The following is a 27,857-nucleotide window of genomic DNA, read 5'->3' as shown; positions in this document are numbered from 1 at the left end:
TTAGATGAAAAGGGTGGGTTTGAATTCACGAGTTCTTAATTTTAAGTTATAATTTAAGGTTAAATGGGTTTAAAAATGCTGCTGCATCCCAGTCTAAATCTCTTATTTTCTACAATAAAATCAAATTTACAGGGAGAGGTGTTTTCTGTATGTCTGTAGTTTCCTGTGTTTCCCTGCTCTCTGTTTCTGTATGGAGTTCTCAGTGCCTTCTTTTGGTTTGCTTGCAGGTGAGGTGGGCCTCTACCTGCCTCGCTGACCCTTCATCCAATCAAAGCGCAGCTCCGCTCTGCAGCAGCCAATCAGCGGGAGACTCGCCCTGCACCCTCAATTCTTCCACAGTGAAAGAATTTGAGCCAAAGTTGATCCGCTCCATTAAAGCAATCCAAGACAAATATATAATAATGCATGGCAGCGGGATGTGTTGATAAATGTCAGGATAATCTGCGAGCAAACCGAAGCAGAAGAGTGATTATTATTGGCTGTTTGGGACAAAAGCGGCTTCACCTGCAGCCAGGTGGAGGAGGTGGAGGAGAGACAGTGAGAGGAGAAGAGAGGAGAGAAGAGGAGGAGGAGGAGGAGGGCAGGGAGAAAAGAAGCGGGGCGAGAAAAGTCGACTTACCTGTAGACCAACTTCTGGCAGCTCACTCACTCTATTACCTGCTCCGACTTGAAAGTCCAGTTTCACAAGGAAGAACCGGAGAGGAAGCAAAATATGTCACAGGAGACAGACAAGTAAGTGATCGAGCCGGCGGAGAGGATCTTTGATCAGTAGCTACTTCAAGGGGAAAACACTTTTTTCCCCCAAAGTATTTTCTTTTTTCTTTTTTTTTTTTTACTCACTAATTAAAACTATTTTAATTTGGGAATCAGGCAGCATCAGATGATAAAAACAAACCCGCTTCATGGTTTGTGTTACTTATGGGAATTTATGACAAATAATAAACTGTTTTCCTGGAGGAGAAGTTGTCAAGTAAACTTGGCGCCGTGGATTTCGTTAGAGCTGAATTCGCCATTTTTGACTGATGGAAAAGCTTCAAAGTGCAAGGACTGGATTTTATAAACACTCTCGTGTCTTTGGCTGAAAACAGAGTTTTAGTTCTACTTTTTGATTGCATGAGATTTTCCACATTTGAGGCCTGCAGTGTGCGAGTTTCTGCAAGTGAATGGGGACAGTGTGTGTGTTGGCTGTTTGTTGGCCTCCTGTGTTCTTTTGTAGCACCAGAAACTCCTTTATTTATATTACAGAAGAATTATTATGACCTTTGTACCGCAGTCGAAGCTACTTCTACGAGCACTTTCCTTTAGGAGGGGCTGAAAATATTTCTATTCTTAATATGTTAATATCTAATATATATCTGCCCAAAAAAAAAATGTCAGAGGATCTAATGTTTTTTTAGTTTCACCAAATCCTCGTAGCATTTTTAAATAATTTTAATAATTTCAAGAAATAACTTTTTGATCATCCTTATACAGTTATAAGTTGGAATAACTATATTATTACTAATGAAAATACTGATGTATCTTATCTGGATTACTTTTGAAATAAGGCAGTGATTCCTAACATGAAGCTCACTTACTTCCACTATTATTATTATTATTATTACTATTATGTAGTGCTCGCACTAATTAGTTAATTAATTAAAGAGTTGTCAAGTACTTAAATGAATGTCAATTATTTTGATAACCAATTGATCATTTTTACTTTTTAAGAAAAAATAACAAAAGTTTATGATTTCAGCTTGTCAGATGTGAATATTTTCTGGTTTCTTTGTGCCTCTATTAACTGACAATATTAAGATTAAGCGACAATGAAAACAACTTTTAGTTGCAGCTCTAATCTAATGTGCAGGTTTATAGCTCACAAATCTCAGAATCTAATGTGTTTAGTTTTCAAATCCATCAATGATTTAATAAATTAAAAACAAATCTGTTTTTGATCATCTAAATACAATTATAAATGGGTATAACCGTTTAAAAAATAATCAAAGTTACTGATTGCACTTGCTTGAATTATTATTGTTATTTCTAACATGATGATCTTTCATAACATATAACATAATGCAGATTGTTCAAATGTTTTAGTTTTTAGTTCTATAAGCAGCATTTTATATATTTAATCATTTTTCTTAATTCACGCTTTTGTATTTTTATTCATAGTTATTTATAGTTATAAAAAATACCTGTAATAATTTACTGATGTCATTTTGGATTTTGTATATATAAATAAACAATATTGCCTAATATTTCAGGGTTTTTTTTCATTCCCTAATATTGGTATCCGTACCAGACCCAAAAATCCAGTGTCTGTCAGGATACAACAGCTAAATGTCTCTAAAATGTCTCAGTGTGTTTGCTGGAAGCTGATTTCTCAGTCACTCTGTAGTGTAAACAACACCTGCCTACCAGCATTATAACACAAAGTGGTAATATTTTGTCAAATACACCTGAGTAGAGTTGTTCAAATTATAAACATCACCTTCTCTCTGTCAGCCTGCATGCCAGCGCTCTACCTGCAGGCGTGGTTGTCATGGTGAAGCCGACTAGAGTGTGCAAAAAACTCAGGATCAATAAAAGAATAACAGTTTGAGTCATGGCTACAGTGATAATTTATCAATTGACATGAACTATATTCTGCCAAAGCTACAGACAGCCCCCACTGAAAAGTAAAATATGATAATCATTAAAAAACATCTACAATGTAAGAGATGGAAAAACTGCTTCATCCTGCCTGCTGGCAAGGGAAATATAAATAATCTTTTTTATTTTCCTTGGGCGCTCTTTGTTCTTTTCTACCATTACATCTTAAAAAATATATATATATATATTATTGAAACAGCTATGTAATAAGTTTACACCACCTTTTACAACAACTTCAGTCACCAATCACAAACACAGGGGGATGAAATAAATATCATGTGAAGCTTACAGAGGTTCAAATATAGAAAAATGTGTTGTTTGATACAGACAGTCACCTCTGAAACTTTCTCATTTGCTTTGGATTTGTGAGTATAAAGTTTGGTCGAAATGATGCACAGATCAATCAGATAGATTCCTGTCATATTCGGTGAATCAAAACAAGAAACTTTTCCAAAGTAAAGAGAGGGTAGATATGATCAGCAGTAAATCGTGACAATTTACTCCACACCATTACATCATTACAGCCTTTTTCTATGCAGGATTGCATCAGAATGACATCACAGATTAGAGGCAGGACTAATGAGGTTGTTTAATTTTGCAGGTGGATCTGGCAGACAGAAGATAATGCTGATTACAGAAAATACACTAGTAATAAAATGGCTTATTTATTGTTGTAAACCAAATCCAAACACATGTACTACATGTACTACATTTCACAGATAATAATATCTCTGACTGATATTTCCTGGCGACACCAGTTGAAGTTTGATCCAGGCACTTTGTTGTGGCTGCAAACAAATGAAGAAAAACAGAAATATTAACTTGCACAAGGCTTATAAATGACTTTTTCTGAGGCTTTTTTTCTTTCAGGAAGGTGTGGCATTATACTGACACTGTACTTTGTGCAAAGTTTTCTAAGTGTAAGTTGACACATTCAGAGCGTGTCTTGTGATTGGCTGAGTTCAAAGAGCTGTTGTGACAACAGTATGTGTTTAACTGGTCTGTGATCTCGACTTAAGTTGGCCTAAAGAGTAGAGAAAAGACAAACACGTGCACACAAGACAGGCATGGAAAGGGCTGTAGTGTCAGTTTTTTTCATTATCAGTTAATCAATTCATTTTTTATTACTTTTTGATCATGTATTTGATATAGAAAATTGATGATATATGATCAGATGTTAAAGAAACTTAATCAGTGAGAAAAACAGGAAGCCACGGAAACTGGGCAAATTTTAGTGTTTAAAGCTAAAACCAGCAGATAAACTTGTCTAATTTCGTGTTTGTGTCTGCCAGTAAGCGGCTGGTGGTGGTGGTCCCCAACGAAAGCTCCTTCCCCGCCGTGCGGCGGGCCTACACCAGCGAGGACGAGGCATGGCGGTCATATCTGGAGAACCCGCTGACGGCCGCCACCAAGGCCATGATGAGCATCAACGGAGACGAGGACAGCGCCAACGCCCTGGGCCTACTCTATGACTATTACAAGGTCTGGAGAAAAAAAGTCCCATCTTAACTTATGGAGATTCCCCTGAAGTAAACCACAGTTTATATTCAGTATTCCTGTTTTCAATGCAGTTGTGAAATTAAAAAAAAAGTATCAACTGCTGTAAAACCTCACAGAAGAAGAAAGCAACAAATGCAGTCATGTCCATTACAAGTAGGAAAACTGCAGACGCAAATCACAGAAATTGATTTGTGGTTGAAACATTACAATAATACAGCTGAAAACACAATGAAAGATGTGAAAAAGAAAGCAAAAATGTTTCGCACTGATCAGGCGATATTTGGCTGAAAACATATTTCTAAGAGGGTACATTATTAAAAACGTTCTGACTTCGACACACAGATGAATAGAGCGCTAACAATCAGTCGATTAATCGATTATTGGTCCACAGTAAATGAATCAACAACTATTTTTTATGGTAGAATGATAGTGTTTTTCTTTTAACAGAAATGAAATATATTTGGGTGTTATCGAAAATATCATTTACATTAAACAACATTTTTCTGACATATTTTCTGACAGTTAACAGACTATTCTATTCTATTAATCTGGAATTTATGGTTACAAAGTATAAAGAAGCAACATTTGTACAGCCTTTGTTTTTATTTTATGTTATTGTCATTTTTTCCATAATTGATATTTTCCAAATCAAACACATAAAGAATATAATTACACTTGGTCAGTACAATAGTGATAAAGTAAATGTGTCAGCAGTGAGACAGAACCAATACAAAACCAAGACAGGACCAATACTACACAGCGAAACCAGGACTACGACAAAGGACATAAAATGAATTCATAATGAACATCTACGTATAACAATAATCATAACATAAATTATGAAAACACAAAGTGATCATTTCTTTCAGGTGGCAATGTACTTGAAGAAAGAGTTCCTTTATTTTTTCTTAAGAAGAAGCGATGCGTTTTCTGATATTTTTTTTACTTTCAAGTAAGGGATATAAAAGTTGAACTATGATGCTTAAAATATTTGGATGCTGCACACAGTGTCTCCCAGAGTTGAATAACTTCAGACATAAACAGCACGTTCAACAGAAAACCTTGAGGACTACATCAAATATGTATTCACAGCTGTATTTTTTTTCAGCTCCGCAGTTTTCTGTTTCTTTAGAGGACATCAGAGAAACAGCAACAACAGGGCTAATGAAAAGCAGATATTTCAATACCATATTCATTTATCATTTAATAGCACTTTGATGTAGATTTCTAAATGCTTCCCAATGAAACTGACAGTCTAAAAGTCTAAATTAATGAGCTCACAGCAATATTTTGGTGAGTGCAAGTCTAACAAATGAATTCACAACACACTGATTGTTAGTACGCCACATTTAGAACTGCACTAATGCTAAAAATGTGCTTTTGACAGGCTCGAAGTAAACAGGCGACAGAGACCGTTTCATTAGACGTGATGAATTGGGAAGACTTGGAATAAAAAGAAAAATGTCACGTACAGCTCAGAGGCTATAGCTTCCCCTTTGACTGATTGTCGACCAACATTTAACGCGCCCTCCTGTTTTACTTCCAGGTGCCTAAAGAAAAGAGGCTCCTGCCTGTTCCCAAAGTGGCTGAAATGACAGAGGAGCAGGAGAAGAGGTCAGTGAATTTGGGTCCCTCAGTGTCTCGCTGCACATGTACAGACAGAAAGACGTAGAGAAAATATGCTAAACATGTAGTCGCTAGCAGACGCTTCCCAGCAATGTGTGGAATTGAATCCTGCAGCTCAGTAGCTGTAGGATCTGTCATGTAATTAAATATAAAACGGTTCTAATGGTTCAGTCAAACAAGATTTTCCATAAGATTATGAATATATGTACTGAGGATAGTAGTGATACGAGATGGGTGCCTCTAGTATGTACAGTATGTGTGTAAATATCACAGACGAGTGAGTCTTGCTCAACTTGAAGCACTGGCACTGAATGAAAGAAGCACATTTGGACTGATGCCAGTAAAAACCTGATTATCCCTGCAGAAAAAAACAGAAAATACAAAAGATTGCATGATAGAATTTGTCTGCTTTTGGAGAAAAATCTGTCAAAAAAAAATGTCATTTATTAGGAGGAAATGGGAGAAATCAGCTTCTCTTTTAGTCTTGAATGTAAGGAAATTTTACATTTTTTTTAACTGCTGTCAGCATTTTCTCATCTGTATTAGCCAGAGCCAAGACTGATATACTTTAATGATATGCATGTGTGAATAATTGGATTAAAGGTGGTGTAAAACAGGTTTTACATTAATTAAAGGTGCTCTGTGGACAAACAAAAGTTATGTTTATAGTCAGTGTTACTCACCAAAATCCATTGTATGTACCCTTGAGGTCTAACAATTATGCTGAATGCATTTCCAGCCTAATTAAACTCAGAGATTATATTCAAAGTATTTTAAATTCTGTATAGTTTACGTCCATGTTTACTAGCTTCTTCTTCTCACCTGTCTTTGTTGGCACATTACTGCATTTCGTGGCGTTTTAAAGCCACCTGTAGATCTGTGCAATAATGTGAAATCATAGGCAGAATCAAGCCAAACTAACTAAGTAACCATAATCCCACTCAGCTGTTAGTAAAATGTGGTGATGTAGGATAGAGTGCTGATGTCATTTCCTCCCTCAACCAGGGTGGCTTTGAATGCATATTGTAAGGAACACTAGTGAGAGGCTGCAGAATGAAATAATCCCTTTAATTACCTGAAGTTCATCAGGTCTAAAAAACTTAACCTCTTTTACACCTGATTATGTTTTACAACTTTCCGAACTCTTGTTTCATCTATGCTCTTGTTCAGGTCCACATTGCAGAGCAACCCCAGTAGCCAAAGTGAGGTGGAGACAGTGGACAACCGTGTTCAGGTCCTCAAATCTGTCCCTGTCAACCTGTCGCTGAACACGGAGCACCAGGAGACCAAACGGGAGCAGCTGAACAGCTCAACCACGGCGGGGGCGGCGTCAGGAGACGGAGGCTCGCCGGCTGTGGCCGTAGTGAAGGCCGAGATGTACGCGCCCGTCTTCATGACGGGGACGGGGCTGCACTACAGGGTGGAAGGAGAAGAGTCGGCGAGGGTGATCTACGAACAGAGTCCGTATGAGGTGACCACCGTCAGTCACAGCTCGTATGTGAAAGACGACCAGCAGAGTCCACCGGACAGCCCGTATGAAGAGGAGAGAGACGGGGTAAGAAGAGACGTCACATACTGTTTTTTGAAGGAAAAATATGGCTCCCAACCTGGGGCAGTCAAGAAATAATTAAACTGATAGGAGGGACTAAAAAAAGATATTTCATCTGCAGTTGTGTTCATTAATCTGCCCCTAAAAGTTATTCAAAGTTAAAAACTAATTGAAATTATTTGAAATGAGTAGTATGAGGTAATTATTGGTAGTCAGTCTGTTAGCCACAGTAGATGGCGGTCAACACAACCTGAGTTTAAAGAAGCAGAGAGGCGAACCAGCATGGACGCTAAGGAATGAGCTTCTGTGGACAGTGTCAGCAAGAAAAGGTATTTAATCCACTTCAAAAAGTTCCATCTAAAAAAATCTGTCTGTTTAAGTGTGCGCTATATTTACAGTGTTTTTACTGTTTTACTTTGCCACCAGATGGCCTTTTTCAGAGGAAAACTGCTGTTATACAAGCCAAATATTGGTCTCTCCAAACCGACCAAATTCCATTGGCAAAATCAGTAATTTTACCTTGCAGAATGTGAGAGTTGCTCATTTCAGAGGTAAAATGACTGATTTTGCCTGTGTGGTTTGGTTGATTTGGAGAGAGGAACATTTGGCTTATGTAATGCCAGTTTCCCATCAGAAAAGGCTGTCTGGTCACAAAGAAAAAGCAGTAAAAATATTCTAAAAATAGCATGTGTTTATACTGATATGCTAAATTTCACAGGGAATTTTTTATTTGGCTAAAATACCTTATGCTGCTGACCCTGTCCACAGCAGTTCACTGTTTAGCTTCCATGCTGGTACTCCTCTCTAATACACTGACTATCAAAAAGTGTCTCATACAACATCAAATAATCTGACCTATCCCTTTAAATCAATCTCAAAGGGTTACTAGTAGACGTTGTGTCATTTTCAGAGGACACAAGCCAAAAAGGTTGGGCTCCACTGTCTTAAAATGCCCTATTAAGAACAAGTCACACACACAGGAATGTGTGGGAATGGCTAATGTCTTTGCTATTGGTTGAGGCTGGGACACCGCCTCTTCAAAGTTCACTAAAGTTGAACTCGATGTGAAGAAATGACGCAAATTCGTGGCCTCCCACCATTACTATTGAAAACTGGTATTGTTCTTTGCATTTTTGTCTAATTTATTGCTGGCATATTTTCCTTCATTCATCAGATGACAGTCAAAATGTAATATTAAACCACGTGTAGAAAATTTGTGCCTGTTGAGTTTGGTGTTCATTCACAGGATGCAGAAACAATAATAATGTTTTGCTTTGGGAAAAGGGCTCAGCTCTCACTTTTTCACAGCTGGAAAAACTTGCTCTTTTACTGTTACTTTTATCTCCTCCATCTGCACATTCAGTCCAAACCACAGCCATGACTGAATGATCAGACACACTCTGGAGGTTGTAGACAGATGTAATGGGAACACTAAAAGTGGGAAATTACGGCTCTAGAAGACCGAATGTCACATGCAGATGATCTTCAAGGGTGGAGCTGTTGTGTAATGTTACGTGAAGACAGATAGATGTTTAAATATGATTCACGCAGGATTCCAAAGATTCATTACCTGAGCAGGAATCAACAAGTCGATTGTTGTCATTGTGATCTTTATTTACGACAGCACTGTTGTTGAACTGTTTGGGTTTTTTTTTCTCCCATCTATGCAATTGTTTAACGAGTTCCTCTCAGGCTAAATGAACTTGTCGTCGTGCCCAAATAATTTCCTCTTTCTGTGTGTTTTCTTTGTTCTCAACAGAAGTACCACACACCTTCCTCTCTGGCTACAGATGACTTCTTATTTCACCAGGAGGGAGTGTAAGTCACTCACAATACAGTCACTCAGTCTGCTCGTTATTACAGCACAATTATCTGTATTATGTTACAGTGTCAATATTTAAATACGCGCTGTTTTGAAATTAAAAACCTGAAGTGATCCAGAAAGGAATGCAAAAAGTGTGGGCTGTTGCTGTTGTACCCCCGTCCCATTTTGTTATGTCTAATCACATATCATTCTCTATGTGTGCGTGCGTAGTGACAGCTTCCAATACACGCTGGACGCCACTCGTTCGCTGCGTCAGAAGCAAGGCGAGGGGCCGATGACCTACCTGAACAAAGGCCAGTTCTACGCTGTGACGCTCAACGAGCTCAGTGCCAACAAACGCCTCCGTCACCCCATCAGCAAAGTCCGGGTGAGTGAGGATTGTTTTTGTAGGTTTTGCCATAATTTCTAAAGGTTATTATTATTTTACTTTTACAAAATTGCTCAAGCACAATTGCTACTAGAAGTCCTACAGTGAAGTCAAGTCGTTAGGTGATGAGAGGTCAGATGATCAGACAGGTTATCAGATGATCTACGATGCCCATAAGGGACATAAAGAGACTTTGAGAAACTTATTTCTCTCTGCACTCTTGCACACACACGAGCTCGGTATCACAACACTCGCTTGTTTGAGGGGGAGAAAAGGAGGGTCGTCACGGGTTGGCCACGGCCGGTGAGACGTCACCACAGTCCGCTTGGAGGAGGGTCAGGCTCGCTTTGGCCCCAGTCCAGAGTAGGTCCATCTCGGGTGCGACTTGTCACAGCTGAGTGCGCTGAAACTGATAACGGAAACGCAATTCAGCACGGTACAGTTTGGCTCGGCGCAGCCAAAAGCGCTGGTGGAGAAGGCCCATGAGGTTACGCTCAGGCGCTGGTTCAGTTGAATCATCTTGATCTAAAAATTGACCATCATTTGGTTGAGATTCATCTCGCCTTTTTCCCTTGTCTTGCTCTCCTCCTCAGAGTGTGATCATGGTGGTGTTCAGCGAAGACAAGAACCGAGATGAGCAGCTTAAATACTGGAAGTACTGGCACTCTCGGCAGCACACAGCCAAACAGAGGGTCTTAGACATCGGTAAGACTTCCTACTTACACCCTCTTACAAGACTTTCTCCATGTTTATATGCGAACGACTATGAATTCTTCAGTGGCCACATGAATGAATCAAAGCGCAAGATGAACCGAAGACAATGACAGATTTATGTTACTGTGTATGCTGGAATGCACTTAGCTAATAAACAAGGCAAGACCAAACTGAGAGCAAACAAGCCCCCACCCAATAGTCTGCCTGAGGCTGTTCAGCTGCCCACCATCTCACACACACACACATACACACACACACCTGAATCTCTTAATGTCTAGGTGTTGCTGGGACACACAGCGTAAATCCTCTAATCTGCTCGACTTAAATGTGAGATTGAGCAAAACACTGATGTAAGAAAAGTTAATAATCCAAAACAGCGTGACAAACTTTCTCTCTCTGGCAACATTTCCCACGAGTGTACACTGTCGACCTGAAGCCTCGTATTAAGACTTCTGACCTTTTGTCTGCCGTTTGTTTGTCAGTTGATGGATTTGAATTTGAACCAAGCTTTTCTACGCCTTGTTGAATGAGTGTGTGAGAAGCTTGGAGGCAGTTTGTGTTTGACACGCCCGGGCCTGCTAACCATGCAGAGATATGTGGGAGACTTGGAGTGGATGGGACACACACACACACCTATAACACAGCTTGTTGGGACAGGGAGAGGAATGCTAGCCACACTGTTACCTTAGCCGGTTTTGGTCTGTTGAAAGTAATTCTTGCCCAATTTAGATCTTCATCTTAATTCCTATATTTATATGAACCAAGGCAAATCCATCTACAATTCGCTCACATCTTTGTATCTGCTACAACAGTCGTTCCCAAGATGTGAAGATGTGAGAAATAAAAGCCCTCATGAGATGGTTGATTGCAGTAGGAAGAAAAGAAAAATACAAAATTCAGTTGCACAATACTAAGTTCAGTTTTGGACTTTTCTGAAATATTTCCTTGTTTCTTGTGGAATATGTGCCTGTAAAAGCTTTTCTGAGCAGATAAAGGTGGATAAAGAAACAGTTAATTATTTTGAGAAATATGCTTATTTGCTTTCTTATAGAGAGTTAGACGAGAAGACTGTAGTGTTAAGCAGACTGCATTTGTACCTGTGGGCACTGCAGCTAATTCGCTTAACTTCACTGATTTAATTAATTCTGTTTCCTCTGTTTCCTCTGGAGTTTTTAGTTTTCCTTTACATATGGATACATGGAAACATTTAAAATGACTGAAAACAACCTCTAATTATTGTGATTTATGATGATAATTTATGCATACATGCAAGCACAAATATCTAAATGACCTGGATATAAAGGGTCCATAGTGACCAATAAATTTGTTACAGTGAGGACAAAGCCCCTTCCCTCTCCGCTTATATGTTTTCTCATAAGTGTGTTAATTAATCAATATGAAGCGCAAAATTATAAAATGTTAGTTATTCCTCCTCTTCCTCTTCTCCTCTCGAAATAAGTTATTTTATCAGTTGGACGGTGTCACTTCTAGTTGCATATAGACGAAACACTGGAACTATGTGTTGTCATGAAAACACGCTGGAAGTGAGCGGTGTGCAGCATGTCGTTGTCTCACAGTCAGACACACACAACGCTGTATGAGCGCTGCTGCTGGAGGTGGAGGTCATTTTAACTACTTTATAACTGCATAGCCACTGCAGCTTTATAATTACTTTTTTGGTCATTTTTAGATATAAATGTGTATAAAAGTTGTAGTATTTCTATATTTGGGCATTTCTGTCTGCTGCTCCGCTGCCCTTCCATCTCTCCCTCCTCTGTCTCCTGATTCACTCCTCTCTCAGCGTGTGAACAAACAAGCTAAGCTAAGCTAACCAGCCCTGGCTGTAGGTTCATAGAGCTCTTCCCATCCAACCCTCACCAAGACAGCAAAAAAGCATTTTTCCCTAAATGTGCAACCAGACGACTCCTGTGTAAAAGCGTTGATTTTGTTTTGTTACTATAGTATCCCAGTATTGACCTGATTTTAAGATGAAACGTCTTTTTAGAGCTGCCAGTAGATCCTGTAAAGAGACAGTCTGTTATCTTTTTCAGCATGAGTCCCTTTGGCATCCTGTTTGGCATTTGCCAGTGTAATGAGTGTGTGTTTGTTTGTGTTTATGAGCCAAAGATAGACAGTGTGCATCTACAGCTTGACCCACAGGGCTGAAATATTTTTCCATCACACTGATACATGTAGGTGTACACATAGATGCATATCTGCTCATAGATATGTACACACACTTTCAGCATGTACAAACACAGTAATCCAAGACGGATTGCAAACAAGGATGCTGAGAAACTGCTTAAAAATCACTTAATCACTTTAATCCTGCTAGTTTTCTACCTGTTACTATGTTCATCATTTATGTTTGAATAATTGGTTTGGTCAGTAAAAAATTTCAGTCAATCCAAAACACAAGCATAATCAGTTGAATATTACTAAGGTGTTGCTTAAATTTTCACATTTTAGCAGTTAGAATCTAATCTTTTCAGCTCTGCTTTACGTACGCGAGTGTGTGACTATGCTTTAAGGTGGAGAATCTCCACTCAAGCAGCTCTGTAGGTCAAATGACAGGCCTCTCCACCCTGCTCCCCAGAGCCAGGTCGGCCTGTAGCTGGATGCAGCCTGTAACCTGAAGCTGGCCAGAGAGCTGATTTGAATAGCGGTGGAGGGTTTGTCAGGAGGGTGGGGGGCAGGGTTCATCATGCCCCTGGGCCGTGTCACAGAATGGATCATTTGAATGGGGTTATTTAACGGAGGATACTGGCTGATAAGCATGTTGCGGCCTGTCCTGTTGCTTTGTGCACCTGCTCAAGAACCAGGAAGTGTCGCTGTAACGGCGGTCAGGATGACGGAGGAGGTCGGAGGTGGGGGGGGGGTGCTCTGAGGTGTGAACAGCAGAATTGTTGTAGGATGAGGTGCGTCTCCAAAGACATGCAGCCCAAATCGTGTCTGTGTCTCATCCTTTCACAGTCTGTTACACAGACTGGCATTTTTATTTTTGCCAAAAACCACGGTAGGTGATTCATAAACTAAAGTTTCCAGTATGTTTCTTCAGAAGTGCCTTTAGCTTCAAAAACCTCTCCCTATTGGGGTGGCTGCGCCTGACCATTTCTGTAACTTTCTACCTATCTCTCTTTTTTCATTCTTTTTAAGTATTTCATTTTTCATGTGAACAACTTGAGCGCAAGACTAGGCTGGATACTTTCCAGGAGTGACTACTGGAAATGTGAGCCACTATCCCTTTATTTAAATGATATTTCACATCTCCCCTGTCTAGGTGCACTTCCCTCAAAAACAAGAAAGCATTAACACTCGGCTAAGATGGAAAAGTTGATGTGATGATAAAAGCAAAATGCGACAAAGTGCAATGGAAACAGATTGCCAAGTGAACCTGCCAAGTGTTATTTGAAAGTGCCTGCCCTTCTCCAAACAGTTTCTAAGGATGACTTCCCAGGTGGTTCTGTGTAACAAACCATCTGGCGTCAGATTTTTTTAAATATAGTTTTTGGCTTTTTATGCCTTTAATTGTATAGGACAGCTGAAGATATGACAGGAAATGGCTAGAGAGAGACATGCAGCATGTCTGTTGTCATTGTCTATTTTACTCTAAATGAACAAACAAAATGTACAACATCCTGTATAGAAGAAGAAAGTAATGGCTGAGAACATAAACTCCAACTTCGAAAACTGTTTACTGAGGTCATAAATCAAGGGAGAAGTACATTTATTTCTCATAAGCTTATGTATAATCAGACTTCTTTTCGCAACCTGTTGAGTTGCCCCCTGCTGGCCATTAAAAAGAATGCAGGTTTAAGACACTTTATCCTCTATAGTATGAGCCTTGTTTCTACAGCATACCAGTGTACCCAGTCCCCCCAGTTTGTAGTCACACAGGTCAACAATAGGCAGCCGATGAGCTCACTTCACTGACTTTTAATATGGTTCTCAGAGCCAGATAGCCTCCTGTGTTTCCTCCCGCTACCTTTGAAGCCTCTGAGAGTTTGTTTGCTCAAACAGATAAGGGTTTATCTTATAAAATTGAAGCGTGCCATTTGATTTCTTATCTTAACAAGCAATAGCTATCGCCTTGTGTCATTTATTGACTGATTTTGGCAGCGTAATGTGTGGAGAGTTGGAGACATGGTGCTTAGTCAGGTTTTTTAAACGGTTAGGGTTTGGACTTTATTTATATAAAAGCCATTACAGATGAGCAATTCCTAGAGTCATAGCTCCTATCCTAAATTAAGATAGAAAAAGTGTATTACACAAACATACCAGCTTCAAAAATGTTAAATTAACTGTCCTAACTTGAGGATAACCATTAAGCTGTCCTAACTTTCATTTTTCCACCGGTTGGCTAATAGCTAACTTACTAATGTTATTGTTGGCTAATGGTAGCTAACGTCAGTGCTTGCTAACAGTAACTGATGGTGGTGTTAACTAACGGTAGCTAATGGTATTGTTAGCTAACAGTAGCTAACGTCAATGCTTGGTGACAGTAGCTGATGGTGGTGTTAACTAATGGGAGCTAATGTTAGTATTACCTAAAAGAAGCTAATGGTATTTTTAGCTAAAAGGCACTAATGGTATTGTTAGCTAACAGTAGCTAATATCAGTGCTTGCTAATTGTAGCTAACAGTCGCTAGCTGGTAGCTAACAATAGCTAAAGGAAGTGTTGGCTAAGTTTAATCTCTTGTTTAAAACTATTTGATTACTTTTACACAATGTTTCAGTACATATTAGTGAGAGTAGCATTGGTTACTTGGTAACACATAAAAGTTTATATGTGTTTATGTGTCAGTTAAATGTTTAGGATTTCCTAAAGTTAGGAGTAAGGATTTGCTTCTGTAATACAAAATTGTGAAAAAACATCTTAGGCTATTCTTAACTTAAGATTCAAGATAGGAAGCTTCTGTAATACAGCTCCTGATAAGTGAAATTGAAGTAAAACTTTGTTATATGTGGACTTTGAAAGGTTGATTGCTGATATAAACCATCCTCCTGTTTGTCCTCACAGCTGATTACAAAGAGAGCTTCAACACGATCGGCAACATTGAAGAAATCGCCTACAACGCCATCTCCTTCACCTGGGACGTAAACGAAGAGGCCAAGGTATGAAACACAACCTGTTTTTTTTTTTTTTGCGGGTCATAAATGTCACTGTAGTTTTCCCAGAAACTGGTCCTCTATGTTTACTCTGGCTGCAGGCATGTTGTAGTTGTAAAAAAAGCAGCAGGACAGGTTTTTGTGCTGATTCAAGTATTGGCAAACAAATGCATTCACTCTTGACAGTGATGCAAGCACCTTACCTGTAGAGCTCACCAACACTTAAGACCTCACTTAAAAATGGTGAATTAAATCCAACATTGTTATAATTTGAGAATCAAAGGTCTAAAGCAGCTTCTTTGCATTGACTGCCCTCCATAAATCCGATGTACAGTTTTGTGTACTTTTGCTCTGTTTGTCTTCTTTGTCTTTGTGAAGCCCACTCCTTTGTGGCCACTCCTTAAATGGAGCCACATTACTGTTTGAACTTCACTGGCCCCCAAGGGCCAACATGCACCAATCCCCGTCCCCACCCTCTGTTGTTTGTTTTGCCCTCATTTCTGTGTGAATGCAACCGACTCTCTGTGTGTGAGTTGGTCTCTGTTTGTGTGTGTTTTGTGGCTCTTTCATTGTGATGGCTGCCCGGGGACAAAGACGTTGCTGGAGGAGATCCAAGCACACGTCTCTGGGCCAATATTGACTCTTTCTCTCTTTCTCTCTCTATATATGTCTATCCCTCTCTGTCTCTTAATCTGTATGACTATTGAGCCTAAATGTCTATCAGGAGCAGGTGTAATAAACAGGTAGTTTATCTTACATTCTTCTCCTATTGTAGGACTTAAAAAGAAGCGAAAGATTTATTTCAAAATGTCTTCGTCCATTTCTACAAAGGAAACTTAGAAGTTTGCGAAGTCTAATAATAAATAAATAAATGCCTGAAAGAGATACATCAAGTTTACTTTAGGGGGATTTCATATTTTTTAGACTTTTAAAAAAACTTTTATGTCCCAAAGAATGTAGGAAAAGTAATATAACTTCTTGACAAATTGTCTATACCTGTAAAATAATGTCTCCAGCCTTCAGAGATGATTATAAACAAGTGCAAGTGCAACAGGTTTTCAGTAAAGTGCACATAATATGCTACAGACAATTGTACCAGAGCTCGAAATGCGCAGTCCAAGTTCTGTACTTCACTTATATTTTGAGGAAGAAGCTCATGGTACAGTTTCGTAAAAGGAGGAGAGATGAAATGCAACAAAGGTCCCTTTTCGGACACAGATCCAAGAAGTGATTACATGGTTACAACTTTGGTAAAACAAACTCTAAACAGTATTTTGTATTGGGTAAGGAGTACGTACTAACTTGGATCGTCTTCCCTCATGTTCTCGACATGAGTCAGAGGTCTCAGGTCAACAGAATTAAATGAGTCGTAAAGAGTGGAAGTGATATGTCCATGTAGGGGAGACACTTGTCTCATGACACAATCCTAAAGTTTAAGAAGGCCATAAAAAATCAAATGTGGAGAAAGAAGACACTTTACAGTATTTAATGATAAAGTCAAGCTTTCAGTCACTAGACCTTCATCGGGGCCAGTAGTAGTCAAAGTCTAAATACATAGAAATCTGTGGATAAATGCAGAAATACAACACTGTTGCGTCACTGTAGAAAGTCTGCATTAAGCTGCACGTGTCCGTAGTATTTGCCAGTTTAGTAAAGGGTTGTTTTGCCCAGAAAGAAACAGTTTCTCACTAATCCTCAGGGCTATGTAACCATGGAGTCGCATGTAGTTTTGATTTCTATCTAGTGGGATTTTGAGATATCTGAAACTACTGCCACCAAACAAATGCAACAAAGGTCAAAGGAATTTTGTTTGTGTTTCTCATCTCTCCAGAGATTATCGTGGAGATAATTCATGGCTCTCACTGTACATGACATTTTAATCCTATGAAAACTGACCAGTAGGGGTCACCCATAAAAAAATCCCACAAACCATAAGAGCAAGAGCATTCATTCTTACAGCAGTAGAAAACTAAGGCTCTTGTCATTTGTGTCATGTTTTATACTCTTGATAACGTCATTACATTATATTGCATGCTGTGCAACACATGGTGGCACCATAAAGTGGTGACAACAACAATACTTTTATCAATTGTGGTGTTTTATTCACTTACATAACCTTTGAGTTTGGGTTGTACAGATTTATGGGACATGAATCACTTGAAAATGCTCCAAGAAATGACATCACAATAAGCAAAAAAATATTATCCAGCAGGCACTGGTGAAATACTTCTAATGCAGAGTTTAAGCAATGTCTTTCAAAAAACAAACTATAAAAGATGCAGAAGAGCTGTATTAGGATGCAGCATGTGTCTCTGAGCAGGAGTACCCACTCATGTTTTTATAAATGAACATTGTGTTTCTGCTGCAAATAAATACAAAAAAGCCCAATGGATGCCAGTTTTTCATTTTGTGTTCCGGTCCACATCGTCTCCTATTTGCACTTGTAAATATTTTGAGTCGTGGTTGTTTTTGATTAGTTGAATCGTGTACAAAAGAATGAAAACATTCCTCTAAATTAAATACCGACAACACCAAATTAATCACAGTTTAAACTCCTTGTGTGTCCCTGTCAGATCTTCATCACAGTCAACTGTCTGAGTACAGACTTCTCCTCGCAGAAGGGGGTGAAGGGTCTCCCTCTGATGATCCAGATCGACACGTACAGCTACAACAACCGCAGCAACACGCCGCTGCACCGGGCCTACTCTCAGATCAAGGTCTTCTGTGACAAGGTGAGAGATCAGGTCCTCTGCATCGGGAAAGGTTTCATCATTTTGTCCTACATTAATGTCCATTAAAGGGAAGTTTTTGCTCCCTGATGTCATTATGAAACAATATTTTTAAAGGGTTAGTCCATCTGCATTCTTTTCAGTTTTTGTTTTTAAATTGGATGTTCAGACCTAAATACATACAGAACACTATTGGGAAGCTACAAAATGATATAAAAACTTCTAAGTGTATTTTCATTATGATTTATTTGTCATTTTATTTATAAAATGTTAGAAAATAGTGCAAAATGCAAGGCAATGCATATATGACAAAGAAATGTAGCAATTCCTCACAATATAAATGAATAATTAATTGATCTATTGAGTAATTAATCAACCAGGGAGCTCCCTGAGTCATTTTACAAGAGGGATGCTTATTTCAAACATTTTCATCCACTGTAAAATAGATAAACTACAATTTCCATGTGAATAAAATGCTGCATTCATGCTGGATTTCTTTGGCAACAGTGCATTTTCTGGAGAGGAGATGTAAAGGTTGCTCTTATTATATGAAGCTTAAACAGCAGTCATGTCCTCCTCAAAATAAATCTCCATTTTTTATGTGAGTAAAAGACCTCTAAACCCATCATTTACCCCATGTCACAGACGTTAATATTAATTTGCTGCTGTCAGATTTAATTTCAGTTGTCTGGATCCAAGTGACAGAAGTGTGAATTTTTGTTCTAAGAGCTGTCAGGATCTGAAAATGCTGCAATGTGTAGAAAAAGAAAATGCCAATGTTACTTCACAAATTGAGGGTAAATGCATGCGCTCTTTGGACCCAAGGACATATCATGAGACCAGAGAAGAGGAAATTGAAGGGTAGACTTGTACTTTTTACTTTGTGATCATTAAGTCAGGACCAGAAAACACCAAGGCACATTGCTTGGCAAAAATTAATCAGCCTTTAATAAATGGCCTCAACGCCTCAGGCCAGGCCGTGAAGAAGGCTGTGAGTTGAAACATGTGGGCGTTCAGGTCATTTATCAATTTTAATTTTTGCAAAGCAGGGTGCCTTGGTATTTTTGGTCATGACTTATTGACCACGAGGCAGAGTACAAGTCTAACCCTCGATTTCTGTTTTTGCTGCAGTATGTAGAACAAACATGGTGCAGACTGTGTGTTTGACTGCAGAGCATGCAGGCGTGTAGGTGGAGTGAGGGATTTAATCATGACATCAGTCCCCCCTCTAGTGGCCTCACCTGCACAGTGAGCCTCCAAATACACCTGTACACATACAGCCACACACCTTATAATGAAAACACTCTAAAGTGAGAGACTCCCAGTTGATTTCCTGAAAATTTTGTTTTCTATCTGACAGAAATAAAGTAGTGCTTCATCATTTTGTGTAAGAAGTGTATTTAAAGGAGGCTCTTGCATTTGTCACAAACAAGGGCTGCAAACATTGTGCATTTTCCTTGAAAGGTAATTGAAGACACTGAGAATCAATTAAATGATCAATTCTGAATAATTAATAAGATATGAAATACACGTTTTTTTCTCATTTTAAGTTGAATGGCTTTATCAGACAAAACATTGTTAAAAAAGGCATAATTACTGCCATTTCTATACTATTGATTAATTATCGATTAATACCTTTTTAATGTCTTAAAATCTTAACAGCAATTAATCAATTAATGATGCATCATTAACATGCCTGCCACAAACTGATGCTCAGTATGATTTTGTTCGTTGTGTTTCTCAGGGAGCGGAGAGGAAAATAAGGGACGAGGAGAGAAAACTTTTCCGCAAGAAGTCAAAAGGTTTGAGATGCATGAATATTTTTCTTTTTCATGGTTAAATCTTAGCATCTTATTTATCAAATACGAGTGTGGTACGAGGCAGGGGTGTAACAATCCATCAATCTGGATTGATATATAGATTAGAGCCTGAACAACATATCGGTTGACCAATTTTATCCTCCAGAATTGGCCTATCACATAAATTGTTTTTATTTTCTTACCTTTTTAGGCAGCATTTTACGTATATTTGCTCTATTTGTGTTATTGTATTTATAGTTACTCATAATTATTAAAATGGTGAATGTTTAGTGTGTCATTGCCCAGACATCATTGTGGACAATAAAGTTTCAGTAGATTTGTTACGACCCTGAGCTCGTGGTGGAAAAGGGAACGGAACATAAACCAGATGTAAGTGGTAAAAGTAAAGTTATTTATTAACACAAAGCTGATAAATTGACAAACAATACAAAAGAGGAAGGCAAACTTACACAGGAGACAGGGCCGACGGGTGCTGCTCAACACGAAGAAAGACATAAAACCAAAAAGAGGACTCACTGAAAGGGAGCTAATAACTACCTAAACAACTTTGAAGAAAAAAAAAAAAAAAGAACGTAAAACCAAAACTCTGTCAAACTTCCTTTCTCAGATTGAAGCATAAGTACAAAAAAGAGACAACACGTGGCCAAAAGCAAAAAAAAGGGGTGGCAGCTTCTTGTGTAACTGACTGTGTTAAAAGGGGATATGATATCGTCTCAGATCGATTGCAGGTTCCTGAATTGAATCGAGTCAAAATCGTACCGTAACAGACTTTGTGATATCAGTAAATATTGAATCACTGTCCAACAAATCTAAATAATTGTGATGAAACTACACCCCTAGTATGATGACTGAAGAAATATAATTTTGACTACAACGTATTAATTTGAGCATATCTCTCTTTCTAAATCCTATTTTTCAGGTAAAGACGGAGGCGTAGGCGTGATAACTGTTCCCAAGAAGTCCGACACCACTTATTTCAAGACCATGACCGACCTGGAGGCTCAGCCCGTCCTCTTCATCCCCGACGTTCACTTTGGCAACCTGCAGAGGGCAGGACAGGTAGATCACCACACACACACACACACACACACACACACACACACACACACTTCTCCCTGTAAACAAAAGTGAAAGAACTTGTTTTCTTATCAGCTGAGTTCATCTGCTTAAAGGTGAAATAGGATCTACAGCTTAGTCTCAGAATGACCTGGTGGGAAATTACGGAAGTACAGTTTTGAGCTGCTGGTACTTGGCTTGAGTGTTTCCATTTTCTGCTACTTTCTTATTCTAATTAACTCAATTTCAGAGAAAAAACTTTTTATTTCACTTCACTTATTTGACAGATGTAGTTATTAGTTACTTTTCAGATTAATATTACCGACCAGCCAGCCTTAGAAAAAGGCAGCATCTGATTGAGGCCATATTTCTGACGTATATGAGTTGTTCCTACATAAGAGGGGACGTTCCCTCAAAGTTCTCTAAAGGTGACAAACGTCCCAAAACTTTACAGAACACTGGGGACGTCCCTAAAAAAAAAAAATCCTCTTATGGTTATGAAACTGCTGAAGTTCAAACTTCCCTGTATGACTGTGGGGGGGCGTTCCATTTTGGTTAATTTACGTAAACATAGCAACATTACAAAGAGGATCTGGGACATTAACAGAACATTCCCATTTGGTTCTGTACACTTTACATGAGAACATTTCGTTGAGATCTTCGGACATTTTGGACGTTACAAGAACATTCCCATACGGTTCCCTGTTAGTCACATGGGGACATATTATTTGGTCTGCATCATCAGTGTGTATACAGTACCTCCCCTTCATGATATAAAGAAGACATTTCAATATGGTTCTGTGTAGAACCAAATGAGAACTTTCTTTTTAGGACCTTTTTGTTATGTTGTGACAAAGGCCTGGACCCCGGATGCAGAGACTGAGTCAGAGAGAGTTTTCAAAAGTTTTATTTTCCCACACGGGACAAAAAGGTAACAAAAGGCGAAGGCAGGTGCTGGCAGTGGTCGGCTGGCTGGCGTAGCAGGTGAAGCGGGTAAAAGCTGAGCAGGCGACAGCTCTGGAGCACGTGAGCTGCATGAACGGCTGGAAGGTACGCTGGTGCTGCACAGAAACACAGACGAGTTAAGAGTCCCAAAAACACAAGAAACCCACGGGTGCGAGAGATGAGCTGTCACTACTTTACCGACCGAGACGGTATAATGCGGCACAGGAGTGGTGTCTTGACCAGGCTTATATAGCAGGAGGAATGAGTAGATGAGCGCCAGGTGTGTGTCATTGAGATGAGCCAGCCAATCACTGCCGCCGCTGCACACACACACACTGCCCTGGAGAGAAAAAGGAGGGGGAAGGGGAGACAGGGACAAACACAAAGCATGCCCAACAAAAACCAAAAAATCCTACAACCATGACACTTTTAAGAGGGAAAAGTTCACCCTGATAGAAATTTTACATTCTGAGAATGTCCTGTAAAGGAATGTTATGTAAAGGACATCACCTTTGAACAATATGGAGTTCTCTAAAGGGTATGAGAACATTACTTTATGGATTTTAAGGGGATACTCAGGAGTTGTTTTTTTTTTTTTTTGGACAATAGCTGTGGGACATTCCCTCTGGGTCTCCACGCTGTGTTCCCATAATGTTTGCAGAGCCTTTAGTGAGATTACAGGGACCCTTGAAGGACCTAAACATGGGTATCACACCACACAGAAAAGTCTTTCCCTTGGGAACGTCTGGGAACATTCTGGGAACACTCTGGGAACGTTACAAGGCAGTTAGCAGTCTGATTTACCCTATAAACTCTGGGTAGTTGCTGATTTTAATTTAATAACCGTTTAGTGCCTGAAAAAGTCAAAAAGTCTTTTTGTTTTTTCTTCTTTCCCCCTCCGTTAGTAATTTCACAACCCCTCAGATTCATCTTATGACCCCTCGGAAGGACCATTAGATTAGCTTCTTTAACAGTATATAAAATATTTTAAAGTAGTGCCACCTTGACCAGCTACAGCAGTAAAATGCTATGTACACATGAATGCATCAGTATTAACAGTCTCATCATGTAATATATTATTGAGTATTTTTTTTTATTGTTGTATCGGTACTTTTACCTTAGTAAAATATATGAATACTGTTTTTATTTGTGCATAAAGCTTAAATTTCACATTTATACTTGATTTATTCATTCGTCCAGGTGTTTACCTTCAACACGGAGGAGATCGAGAGAGAAGGGTGAGTGTGTGAACATTTTCATTTCCATCAGGTCACACAAATAATAAGGATGCAAATGAAAGCAGCACATTCAGTGGAAGTGCATGTCACCGCAAATGCAAACTCAGCGCATATGTGTATGACTCACGTTTGTTTGTGTGTTTTTTTCAGGAGTGTGCTGGTGAAGAGGATGTTCAGGTCGTCAGATGAAGACCTGTGTCCATCACCTCACAAACAGATCAAAGAGGAGACACACAAGAGAGGTACAAGATGACAGCGTCCTCCTCTGTGTGTCATTTCTGTTTTTCACCTAAAGTGCAGGACACAGACCTGAGAAATATCTGTATCAGTCTAATTTGAACTGAGGGAACACAAAGCAGACCTAAACTTTCTGATGATTTGAGAATGGTGAAATAGTAGTTTATAACAGTGTTTATTTAACCAAGCCTGATCAAGTGACAAATTCTGCCCAGTCCAGACTTCCTAAGAAGAATTCCCTTTTTCTTTAGAAAAGTTTTATAGGAAAGGGGGCTGCATTTTGTAAAATTTGCCACATTGATTTTCTTTTAGGGATAAGGGCAAAAAAAAAAATAAACGAATGACAGAAAATGATGAATATTAGTTTATGCCAAAGATTTAACACAAATTCACGCTAGAGGGACAAATTATTCAGTTTTCGTTCCTGAGAATCAAAAGTAAAACAACACAAAAAATGCTGTTGCAGTGTACTTATTATTTTGATATTTTGATGTTTTAAAAGTCACCAGAATGCAGGAAACAAAGTCTCTTAATATCAGAGTTTTTGAGCTCTGAAGGTTTGTAAATGTAGCTGAGAATATGATCAGTCTTTTCTCTTGTATGCAGTCCATTTACACCTGTGTTTGTTTGTTTGTTTTTTTGGATCCTTGCTTTAGTCCTGAGATAATGAGTCAGTTTATCCATACATACATTTCCTCTACAATGTCCAGCCTGGAAAGTCTCGTTTCAATGATCGTCCTTTTTACATGCAAGTATCAGGATTTTGAATAGATTGATGTCCTCCTTTTGAATCATTTCACAGAACATCAATCCAAACCACACAATCTGGGGATCCTTGTTGCATAAAATATCTGAATAACCTTCTCCCATAATGTTTGTTTTTCATGGGACATGATGAGAAAATATGAGTAATTGGCATTCACCTGCCCACTCAATCTCCAGCAGTGCTGCTGTATACACAATTGTTTATTTTTTTATGTGAGATGTAGTAAAAAAAAAAAAAAAAACTAGTGGAAGTTTGTTTTTGTTCTACACATTGAATGACAATCACTCTTTGACAGTTTAATATTCAGCTCCTGCTTCCGTTCTTTCTGTTGTTTACGGTCATGCTGGCATCAAACTCGAGATTGAAAGTACATTCTTGGCCATGGAAACAATATTTTTCAGCATTTGTACAAAGTCTTGAAAGTTTGGAAAGTGCTTCATTTGAACTGTTGTAACTTTTCGAGGTTATATGCTTGAGTTTGAATCAATCATTTAAACCAAAAATCTTGTAATATTGAAATGAAACAATCCTGCTGTTGAAACCATCAAGTATTAAATAATCTTGATCAAAATGTACAATCGAAAGTGACATTATACATTTATTTGGTACCTTGAAAGTGCTTAAATTTACATTGCTTTGTAGTCTGGTGACTTGTAATGATAATAACAATTTCCATCCATGTATAGGTTTAATTGACTAATTAATTAAAAGAAAAAAGGTGATCAAATATTAGTTGATAATGAAAATAGACATTTATAAGTAAGCAGTGTTGCAGACCAAAACCTCATTCCTTGGACAGTGAATGTGACAAACACCCAGAGAAAAGCCTGACATTCTGGTCAGGGTGTTAGTCACATCTCTCTCTCTACACATATATATATGTGCTCCAAACGCAGTATTACACAACACAGTACTACTTTATATAGGGTATAAATTATATAAACTAATACTGCAGCAAAAAGTTAAAGGTTTGTTCTTCCTCCTCTCTCTGCAGTGCTGTTGTACGTCAGAAAGGAGACAGACGAGGTGTTTGACGCTCTGATGCTGAAGTCTCCCACGCTCAGAGGCCTGATGGATGCTGTGAGTGATGATTGCATGTGAGAGTGAGAGTCAAAGGCACAATTTGTCTGCAGCAGAGCACCTGTTTACACAACTGCTTCCATTTGTCATCCGCAGATATCAGAGAAGTACGGCGTGCCCACAGAGAGGATAGCCAAAGTGTACAAGAAAAGTAAAAAAGGGTGAGTGAGGAAGCAAGACTGCAGTTTTGGGCCCATTTGGAGCCTCATACTGTGCACATGAAATGAAACCAACAAGGCTTAAATCTCTTAAGTTTAATGTTTGTTGCCCCAAACTTTTAAACTAGCTTAAAATAAAAAAAAGATTACATTTAAACCTCCCTTTAAACCTGTTAACCTGTAATAAACTTTTAAAATAACTGCCTTTGTTTAGATGGAATGAGAAAAATGATTTTCTGCTGAGTTGGTTAACTAGGCTAACCAACTTCTTAGCTAACTAGCCAATCTAATGTTTTGTTAACTTTGTAGCAAACAATGTAACATTTTGTTAAATTTCTTAGTTAGCTGGCAAACAATATAATGGGTCGATTATAATATAATCGCTAGGTAACAAATAATATAATGGTTTTTTTTTTATCCTAGCTAGCAAACAATGTAACCTATTATTACATTTCTTAGCTAGGTTGCTAGCAAGCAAGCAGTATATTTTTTTTATGCTAGCTTGCAACAAAATAACTTTTAAAAAATGTTTTAGCAAGCTAGATAAAAATAACTTTTAGGCAAGCTCAAACAATGTCACAGAGGTTTTCTTGTTTTAGCCATCTAGAAAACAATACAAAGTTTTTGTTTGTTTTTAGCTGGTTAGCGAACAATATGCCCCCCCTTTTTTTAGCTAGCTAGCAAACAATATAACTTTAGCTAGCTAGCAGGGGAATAGCACAGGTTTCCCCCCTCTTCATGGATTTACTAAATGGAGACTAGTTTTTAATTGTGCAACAGAGCTCTGCTGAATTTTAAATCTGGATTTACTCATTTTAAACCTAGTTTGTTGTTTCAACCCAGTGACTCAAGTGTCTTTGTGTGTCAGGATCCTGGTGAACATGGACGACAACATCATCGAGCATTACTCCAACGAAGACACCTTCATCCTCAACATCGAGAGCTACGCAGACGCCTACAAGATCACGCTGACAGAGATCTGACAGCTCGTCAGCCGACCCGAAGGGCTGCAAGGAAAAAAAAAAAAAGAGACGCTGTGACTGCTGGTTGGCTGAAATCTACAAGGCTGCTATTGATTGGCTGATAAGCTGACTGACAGTATTGGAGAAAGTCCATTGGTGGCATTGCGCCGACGCTCTGAGGTCAACGTCGACACACCTGATCCCTCTCTGACACTGTTACACTATGAAGCAAGTCGGGTTTTCTGTGCAGGAGGACACAAACGACACAAATACAAAGAGGACATTACAGCATTTCTTATGAACTGGTTTTATTCACTTCCTCATCATCATACTCATCCTCTGTGTTGTGAGGTGAAATGATGGAGAACAGATCCATGTCCTCCACAAGTTTTATTGTATAAAAGAATTTGTACTTTTATTCTGTACAGTTTTGTGTTTTTGCCAAATAACACATCAGGAGTAGCCTCATGAAATGCCTGATGTACTTTGTATGTAGCCGCAGCTTGAATTAGATGGTCGTAAGTAATTTAGCAGTTTCTTTGCATGCCATTTATTTTGTTAGTTGTGTTATTATTTATTAAATGCCTTTAATTTTGCATTTCTTTAGCAATTTATCCAAGAATTTCAAGTACTTTTCACACATTTCAGTGACTTTTTTCATAGTCACCCTCTTTAAAAGTACTCAAGGAGTTTTTAAAGGGCTTATCTTTATTTTTTCAGCCATTGCTGTACTATTTACATGTCAACAAATAGCCTAAGTGTTTGTCTGTAGGACCTTAAAAACACTGTAAACAACTTCTGAGAGGTGAAAAGTGGCGCTTGGTTGTTGTATAGTTCTCATGTGCTTGGCTGTGTTGAAAAAATAAATAAAGATATAAACAAAGATGTAATTTTTGAGTTTACAGCATGCTAGCTGCTCAGTGAGGAATTCACAGGTTTCTTTGAGCTAAATGCTAAGGTACAGGGCAACATGCTGATGTTAAACAGGCCCTACATAAAAGAGCAGTAACTACAGAAACAATGAAGATGTGTAACAAAGATTGTAAAGCTTTCATTTTGTCGGTTTTAAGCAACATATCTACTCCAAATCACATGATTTCTACCTGTAGATGTAATTACATCTATAATTCAACCAGAGTCAAATGGCAGTTATTGTTGTACTGTGCTAAGCTAGGCTAACTTATCTTTGAGCTAAACTTGTTTAACTGTTAAGCTATTTAGCTAGTTTTTTTTAAATCAGATTTGATATTTCTCAATTAGAAAGAGAGCTCTGGATGAAAAAAATAAAATTTGACTTTAGCTAGGGTTAGCTGTGGTCATCTCCTCACCTCGTTTTCGGGTCATGTAGCATTAGCTAGCTCTCTTGTTTTAGCATCTCTCTGTGGCAGAGCCGCTTTATCTTTATTTGATGTTACTGTATTTTTACACGCTATTTTCACTGAAATTGTACATTTCTATTTTTCGGTGAGAAAGTCAGATTCTGGTGTGAACCCAGTTTTGAACATATATTGTTACTGTAGTGCAGTATACCTTCTCCAT

The 27,857-nt window shown here is 38.6% G+C and overlaps 1 protein-coding gene across 1 annotated transcript; it reads left to right on the top strand.

Annotated features, from left to right (window-relative positions):
- The first annotated feature begins 293 nt into the window (after positions 1-293).
- Positions 294-27,208, top strand: grhl2b (grainyhead-like transcription factor 2b). Its single transcript, XM_084739030.1, has 16 exons — positions 294-732; positions 3,930-4,119; positions 5,684-5,751; positions 6,934-7,318; positions 9,072-9,130; positions 9,348-9,504; positions 10,098-10,209; positions 15,239-15,333; positions 17,901-18,059; positions 19,801-19,858; positions 20,796-20,935; positions 23,078-23,115; positions 23,266-23,357; positions 25,113-25,198; positions 25,295-25,359; positions 26,225-27,208. The coding sequence occupies exons 1-16, from the start codon at positions 713-715 to the stop codon at positions 26,337-26,339; spliced, it is 1,839 nt and encodes a 612-aa protein (XP_084595156.1). The 5' UTR covers positions 294-712; the 3' UTR covers positions 26,340-27,208.
- The last annotated feature ends 649 nt before the right edge of the window (positions 27,209-27,857 follow it).

This window comes from Lutjanus erythropterus, chromosome 16 (assembly GCF_056507025.1).
Source record: "Lutjanus erythropterus isolate fLutEry1 chromosome 16, fLutEry1.hap2, whole genome shotgun sequence".
Lineage (NCBI taxonomy): Eukaryota > Metazoa > Chordata > Actinopteri > Lutjaniformes > Lutjanidae > Lutjanus > Lutjanus erythropterus.
The sequence above is the reverse complement of the archived record's forward strand: the minus strand, read 5'-3'. Positions and strand labels throughout refer to the sequence as shown.

Excerpts from the sequence above, each read along its gene's own strand:
- grhl2b (XM_084739030.1), top strand. The coding sequence starts at position 713 with ATGTCACAGGAGACAGACAA. Across the intron at positions 7,319-9,071 it reads ATGAAGAGGAGAGAGACGGG|AAGTACCACACACCTTCCTC; the intron begins GTAAGAAGAGAC and ends TGTTCTCAACAG. Across the intron at positions 23,116-23,265 it reads GAGGAGATCGAGAGAGAAGG|GAGTGTGCTGGTGAAGAGGA; the intron begins GTGAGTGTGTGA and ends TGTTTTTTTCAG.